We start from the raw sequence: 8630 nt of genomic DNA, 5'->3' as shown, positions 1-8630 counted from the left end.
CTAGTGGAGGATCCTCCCTAGCACCCTCTAGTGGAGGATCCTCCCTAGCACCCTCTAGTGGAGGATCCTCCCTAGCCCCATCTAGTGGAGGATCCTCCCTAGCCCCATCTAGTGGAGGATCCTCCCTAGAACCCTCTTGTGGAGGATCCTCCCTAGCACCATCTAGTGGAGGATCCTCCCTAGCACCCTCTAGTGGAGGATCCTCCCTAGCACCCTCTAGTGGAGGATCCTCACTCCAAATGAAACACAGTCTTCAGAAAACATGGTTTATTGCAGATTTATCACCAAACTGACACGTGGAAACCTTCAGAGGAACAAACATCCGACACGCTGTCGAGGAAATACCTTCATGAGTCTTTGTTTACTGAATCAAACAACAACAACAACAACAACAACGGTTCAGAGACGTCTGGCCAACCTTCACGGTAAATATGAAATATTCTAAAAACAATCAGAGAATTCATTTAAACTTCTGGTGTTTGGTTATTTGTTGGTGTCCGTAGAAGCTCCATCGTCAGCACGCGCTGACCCTCGTTAGACGCTCGGAGGCTTCGGCTGGAGGGAATCTGCATCATGTAATAAAAGACTGAAGATAGAAAAGTATTTGCATCGCTAAGATTTATAAGAGTTTAATATATAAAAATACAGATGCTTTAAGTGAGCACCGTTATATTTAGAGCTAATGTTAAACTGTATGAACTGCCGTCTAACCATGTATAAGAAGAAAGGACTGGTTTAACTAAAGAAGAAACAAATGGAAATACACAAAGAAAAAAAATTGTCTTTAGAAAAAAAGTGTTTTTGGATTATTTTGTTTTGGCTGATTTTAAGTGTTTTCTGTGTTTTTCAGAGGAGGAATTGTTCTCAGATTTAACCCTTTGTTCTCAGAATTTCAGAATCAATATTTTTAAGAATACGTTTTTTTCCCTCAGATTTTGAATTTATTTGAGAAAATATGACTTTGTTTCCGATGTTTATTTTTTATTCAGAATTTTAAGGTTTTTCTTATTTCAAGTTTTTTTTCTTCAAAATTTCATTTTTTTTTTAAGAATGTCATGTTTTTTTCAAAATCTCACTTTTTTGGAATTTCATGTTTTTTTAATTTTATTTCAGTTTATTTGTTTAATTACAACAAAAACTAGAATTTCACGTCTTTTTTTTAAGAACTACATTTTCATCTCCAGGTGTACTTGTGTACCTCAGAAACTTTGAAAAGTACCTCAGTAACTAAAAAAGTACCTCAGTACTTGTGTACTTCAGTAACTTGTACTTGAGTAAAAGTATTTTGTTGCTTCCACACGCCGCCTTTGAGAGAAACCCTAACCAGAGAAACTGAGTTTTCCTGTCAGACTTGAACACATCTTAAAATAAAAAGGGGCGGAGCTGAGTAGCAGCACAGCTTCTGATTGGCTGTCAGGACTCTCTGACGACGTCACCTGAGAAATGCATCAAGGTTTGTGCATCAGGTAAAAACATTATTTTAATATAAAGATAAATATATTATTTCTCTTTATATTAAAATAAAAGTATTTACTTATTTATCTATTCCTTTTTAAGAATAAATACATTTTATTTGCTGATTTATTCTTTGTTTACGGCACATTCAGGATGAGGTGAGGATTTTCAGAATAAGAGCCTGAGTGGGTTTTCAGGGACTCGATGTAATGGAGGATTTTCAGAATAAGAGCCTCAGTGTGTGTTCAAGGACTCGATGTAATGGAGGATTTTCAGAATAAGAGCCTCAGTGTGTGTTCAAGGACTCGATGTAATGGAGGATTTTCAGAATAAGAGCCTCAGTGTGTGTTCAGGGACTCGATGTAATGGAGGATTTTCAGAATAAGAGCCTCAGTGTGTGTTCAAGGACTCGATGTAATGGAGGATTTTCAGAATAAGAGCCTCAGTGTGTGTTCAAGGACTCGATGTAATGGAGGATTTTCAGAATAAGAGCCTCAGTGTGTGTTCAGGGACTCGATGTAATGGAGGATTTTCAGAATAAGAGCCTCAGTGTGTGTTCAAGGACTCGATGTAATGGAGGATTTTCAGAATAAGAGCCTCAGTGTGTGTTCAGGGACTCGATGTAATGGAAAGTCGCTCCGAGAGCCCAGCTGGTCTCAACCTGATGGATCGTCCTTGCCAGCTGTAACACACACAATAACACACACATTAATACACACAATAACACACACATTAATACACACAATAACACACACATATTCACACACACTCAATACACACACCCCATGTGGAAAATACAAGTTATGATAAGGATATAATAATAAATCCAGAAGGAGTATTGGAGCCTGTGAACAACCTGCTGACGTTAGGGTGTTGAAGAAGACCCTTTAAAGAGTGGGGGGGCCCACCTTGAGAGTTTTGTGGGGGGGGAACCCCAGCTCCTGCAGCAGCGTGGAGATGTAGAGCAGGTCCAGACAGAGGAAGGGGCTCGAGCCGGAGGACGCACCCCACCCCCCGCACACTGAAACAGAAACAGCATCTCTCATCAGAGTCAGCGATTAGCATAAGCTAACGATCTTATTCCAATGTTTTTACAATGATGCAATGTGCGCCAAAGAGAAAAGACATCACCTTCATAACCCCGGTTGGTTTTTATATGAAATGTATTTTGACAATAAAAACTAAAACGAACTGTCATTTTCATATTAGCAGGCTAGCCCTTCAAAGTGCTAACGAAGAGCTAAAGCTTCAACTCATTGGAGTTTCCAATTGTATTTTATTTTGAATGTAAGCCTCTTCTACACATATTCTATTTCTATTCTATTTTGATATGTATTTATTGTTCCTATATATTAGATATAATGCTGTAGTGCCGTGTGCAGAGCGTCCAGCAGGGAGCACCCTCACCTCTCTGTATATTAGATATAATGCTGTAGTGCCGTGTGCAGAGCGTCCAGCAGGGGGCACGCTCACCTCTCTGTATATTATATATAATGCTGTAGTGCCGTGTGCAGAGCGTCCAGCAGGGGGCGCCCTCACCTCTCTGTATATTAGATATAATGCTGTAGTGCCGTGTGCAGAGCGTCCAGCAGGGGACGCCCTCACCCCTCTGTATATTAGATATAATGCTGTAGTGCCGTGTGCAGAGCGTCCAGCAGGGGGCGCCCTCACCCCTCTGTATATTAGATATAATGCTGTAGTGCCGTGTGCAGAGCGTCCAGCAGGGGACGCCCTCACCCCTCTGTATATTAGATATAATCTTGTAGTGCCGTGTGCAGAGCGTCCAGCAGGGGGCGCCCTCACCTCTCTGTATATTAGATATAATGCTGTAGTGCCGTGTGCAGAGCGTCCAGCAGGGGGGGCCCTCACCTCTCTGTATATTAGATATAATGCTGTAGTGCCGTGTGCAGAGCGTCCAGCAGGGGACGCCCTCACCTCTCTGTATATTAGATATAATGCTGTAGTGCCGTGTGCAGAGCGTCCAGCAGAGGGCGCCCTCACCTCTCTGTATATTAGATATAATGCTGTAGTGCCGTGTGCAGAGCGTCCAGCAGGGGGCACCTTCACCTCTCTGTATATTATATATAATGCTGTAGTGCCGTGTGCAGAGCGTCCAGCAGGGAGCACCTTCACCTCTCTGTATATTAGATATAATGCTGTAGTGCCGTGTGCAGAGCGTCCAGCAGGGAGCGCCCTCACCTCTCTGTATATTAGATATAATGCTGTAGTGCCGTGTGCAGAGCGTCCAGCAGGGGGCGCCCTCACCTCTCTGTATATTAGATATAATGCTGTAGTGCCGTGTGCAGAGCGTCCAGCAGAGGGCGCCCTCACCTCTCTGTATATTAGATATAATGCTGTAGTGCCGTGTGCAGAGCGTCCAGCAGGGGGCGCCCTCACCTCTCTGTATATTAGATATAATGCTGTAGTGCCGTGTGCAGAGCGTCCAGCAGGGGGCGCCCTCACCCCTCTGTATATTAGATATAATGCTGTAGTGCCGTGTGCAGAGCGTCCAGCAGGGGGCGCCCTCACCTCTCTGTATATTAGATATAATGCTGTAGTGCCGTGTGCAGAGCGTCCAGCAGGGGGCACCTTCACCTCTCTGTATATTAGATATAATGCTGTAGTGCCGTGTGCAGAGCGTCCAGCAGGGAGCGCCCTCACCTCTCTGTATATTATATATAATGCTGTAGTGCCGTGTGCAGAGCGTCCAGCAGGGAGCACCTTCACCTCTCTGTATATTAGATATAATGCTGTAGTGCCGTGTGCAGAGCGTCCAGCAGGGAGCGCCCTCACCTCTCTGTATATTATATATAATGCTGTAGTGCCGTGTGCAGAGCGTCCAGCAGGGGGCGCCCTCACCTCTCTGTATATTAGATATAATGCTGTAGTGCCGTGTGCAGAGCGTCCAGCAGGGGGCGCCCTCACCTCTCTGTATATTAGATATGTATAATATCACTCACCTCTCTCTGCTGCCTCGCTGTAATCTGAGACTCTGACGCTGCCTCCTGTCTGCTCCTCTGAAACACAACACATAGACCTTTATTACTTTATTATATACATCTTTATTTCATGTTTAAATATTGTTCTATTTTTAAACAATTTTTTGTTTCAGTGTGAAAATATTTGTTCAAACATTTTCTATTTTCTCTGAACTTTAATCTGTGTCCGCTCACATCGTTGAACAACACGAGACAAAATGTACATCTTTTCCTGAAAACGAATACTCATGTTTGTGCCGAGTTAGCATACTGTACATACTACTGTACTGATACCTTACAGACTGTACATACTACTGTATTGATACCTTACAGACTGTACATACTACTGTACTGATACCTTACAGACTGTACATACTACTGTACTAATACCTTACATACTGTACATACTACTGTACTGATACCTTACAGACTGTACATACTACTGTACTGATACCTTATAGACTGTACATACTACTGTACTGATACCTTACAGACTGTACATACTACTGTACTGATACCTTACATACTGTACATACTACTGTACTGATACCTTACAGACTGTACATACTACTGTACTGATACCTTATAGACTGTACATACTACTGTACTGATACCTTACATACTGTACATACTACTGTACTAATACCTTATAGACTGTACATACTACTGTACTGATACCTTATAGACTGTACATACTACTGTACTGATACCTTATAGACTGTACATACTACTGTACTGATACCTTATAGACTGTACATACTACTGTACTGATACCTTACATACTGTACATACTACTGTACTAATACCTTATAGACTGTACATACTACTGTACTGATACCTTACAGACTGTACATACTACTGTACTGATACCTTATAGACTGTACATACTACTGTACTAATACCTTACATACTGTACATACTACTGTACTGATACCTTACAGACTGTGCATACTACTGTACTGATACCTTACATACTGTACATACTACTGTACTGATACCTTACAGACTGTACATACTACTGTACTGATACCTTATAGACTGTACATACTACTGTACTGATACCTTACATACTGTACATACTACTGTACTAATACCTTATAGACTGTACATACTACTGTACTGATACCTTACAGACTGTACATACTACTGTACTAATACCTTATAGACTGTACATACTACTGTACTGATACCTTACAGACTGTACATACTACTGTACTGATACCTTATAGACTGTACATACTACTGTACTGATACCTTACAGACTGTACATACTACTGTACTGATACCTTACATACTGTACATACTACTGTACTGATACCTTACAGACTGTACATAATACTGTACTGATACCTTACATACTGTACATAATACTGTACTGATACCTTACATACTGTACATAATACTGTACTGATACCTTATAGACTGTACATACTACTGTACTGATACCTTACATACTGTACATACTACTGTACTGATACCTTACATACTGTACATACTACTGTACTGATACCTTATAGACTGTACATACTACTGTACTGATACCTTACATACTGTACATACTACTGTACTGATACCTTATAGACTGTACATACTACTGTACTGATACCTTATAGACTGTACATACTACTATACTGATACCTTACAGACTGTACATACTACTGTACTGATACCTTATAGACTGTACATACTACTGTACTGATACCTTATAGACTGTACATACTACTGTACTGATACCTTATAGACTGTACATACTACTGTACTGATACCTTATAGACTGTACATACTACTGTACTGATACCTTACATACTGTACATAATACTGTACTGATACCTTACAGACTGTACATACTACTGTACTGATACCTTATAGACTGTACATACTACTGTACTGATACCTTACAGACTGTACATACTACTGTACTGATACCTTATAGACTGTACATACTACTGTACTGATACCTTATAGACTGTACATACTACTGTACTGATACCTTATAGACTGTACATACTACTATACTGATACCTTACATACTGTACATAATACTGTACTGATACCTTATAGACTGTACATACTACTGTACTGATACCTTACAGACTGTACATACTACTGTACTGATACCTTACATACTGTACATACTACTGTACTAATACCTTACATACTGTACATACTACTGTACTGATACCTTATAGACTGTACATACTACTGTACTGATACCTTACAGACTGTACATACTACTGTACTGATACCTTACATACTGTACATACTACTGTACTGATACCTTACAGACTGTACATACTACTGTACTGATACCTTACATACTGTACATACTACTGTACTGATACCTTACAGACTGTACATACTACTGTACTGATACCTTACAGACTGTACATACTACTGTACTGATACCTTACAGACTGTACATAATACTGTACTGATACCTTACAGACTGTACATAATACTGTACTGATACCTTACAGACTGTACATAATACTGTACTGATACCTTACAGACTGTACATAATACTGTACTGATACCTTATAGACTGTACATACTACTGTACTGATACCTTACAGACTGTACATACTACTGTACTGATACCTTACAGACTGTACATAATACTGTACTGATACCTTACAGACTGTACATAATACTGTACTGATACCTTACAGACTGTACATAATACTGTACTGATACCTTATAGACTGTACATACTACTGTACTGATACCTTACAGACTGTACATACTACTGTACTGATACCTTATAGACTGTACATACTACTATACTGATACCTTACATACTGTACATAATACTGTACTGATACCTTATAGACTGTACATACTACTGTACTGATACCTTACAGACTGTACATACTACTGTACTAATACCTTACATACTGTACATACTACTGTACTGATACCTTACAGACTGTACATACTACTGTACTGATACCTTATAGACTGTACATACTACTGTACTGATACCTTACAGACTGTACATAATACTGTACTGATACCTTATAGACTGTACATACTACTGTACTGATACCTTATAGACTGTACATACTACTGTACTGATACCTTACAGACTGTACATACTACTGTACTAATACCTTACATACTGTACATACTACTGTACTGATACCTTACAGACTGTACATACTACTGTACTGATACCTTATAGACTGTACATACTACTGTACTGATACCTTACAGACTGTACATAATACTGTACTGATACCTTATAGACTGTACATACTACTGTACTGATACCTTACAGACTGTACATACTACTGTACTGATACCTTATAGACTGTACATACTACTGTACTGATACCTTACATACTGTACATACTACTATACTGATACCTTACAGACTGTACATACTACTGTACTGATACCTTACATACTGTACATACTACTGTACTAATACCTTACATACTGTACATACTACTATACTGATACCTTACAGACTGTACATACTACTGTACTGATACCTTACAGACTGTACATACTACTGTACTGATACCTTACAGACTGTACATACTACTGTACTGATACCTTACAGACTGTACATACTACTGTACTAATACCTTACAGACTGTACATACTACTGTACTAATACCTTACATACTGTACATACTACTATACTGATACCTTATAGACTGTACATACTACTGTACTAATACCTTACATACTGTACATACTACTATACTAATACCTTACATACTGTACATACTACTGTACTGATACCTTATAGACTGTACATACTACTGTACTGATACCTTATAGACTGTACATACTACTATACTGATACCTTACAGACTGTACATACTACTGTACTGATACCTTATAGACTGTACATACTACTGTACTGATACCTTATAGACTGTACATACTACTGTACTGATACCTTATAGACTGTACATACTACTGTACTGATACCTTACATACTGTACATACTACTGTACTGATACCTTACATACTGTACATACTACTGTACTGATACCTTACATACTGTACATACTACTGTACTGATACCTTACAGACTGTACATACTACTGTACTGATACCTTACATACTGTACATACTACTATACTGATACCTTACATACTGTACATACTACTGTACTGATACCTTATAGACTGTACATACTACTGTACTAATACCTTACATACTGTACATACTACTGTACTGATA

The 8630-nt window shown here is 39.3% G+C and overlaps 1 protein-coding gene across 1 annotated transcript; it reads right to left on the bottom strand.

Annotated features, from left to right (window-relative positions):
- Positions 1–252: 252 nt before the first annotated feature.
- LOC307038072 (ectonucleoside triphosphate diphosphohydrolase 6-like) lies at positions 253–4613 on the bottom strand. The gene is made up of 3 exons (XM_079679365.1): positions 4416–4613; positions 2364–2476; positions 253–2137 (listed from the first exon to the last, which is right to left on the bottom strand). The coding sequence occupies exons 1-3, from the start codon at positions 4486–4488 to the stop codon at positions 2054–2056; spliced, it is 270 nt and encodes an 89-aa protein (XP_079535491.1). The 5' UTR covers positions 4489–4613; the 3' UTR covers positions 253–2053.
- Between the last annotated feature and the right edge of the window lie 4017 nt (positions 4614–8630).

The sequence above is a fragment of the Notothenia rossii genome (genome assembly GCF_949606895.1).
Source record: "Notothenia rossii genome assembly, chromosome: 4".
Taxonomy (NCBI): Eukaryota; Metazoa; Chordata; class Actinopteri; order Perciformes; family Nototheniidae; genus Notothenia; species Notothenia rossii.
Note: the sequence above shows the minus strand (reverse complement) of the source record. Positions and strands in the feature narration are given on the sequence as shown.

Bases quoted from the DNA above. Each gene is read 5' to 3' on its own strand.
- LOC307038072 (XM_079679365.1), bottom strand. From the start codon at position 4,488: ATGTGTTGTGTTTCAGAGGAGCAGACAGGAGGCAGCGTCAGAGTCTCA. The intron at 2,477-4,415 runs GTGAGTGATATT...TTTCTGTTTCAG, and splicing joins CAGCGAGGCAGCAGAGAGAG to TGTGCGGGGGGTGGGGTGCG. The intron at 2,138-2,363 runs GTGGGCCCCCCC...TGTGTGTTACAG, and splicing joins CCCCCCACAAAACTCTCAAG to CTGGCAAGGACGATCCATCA.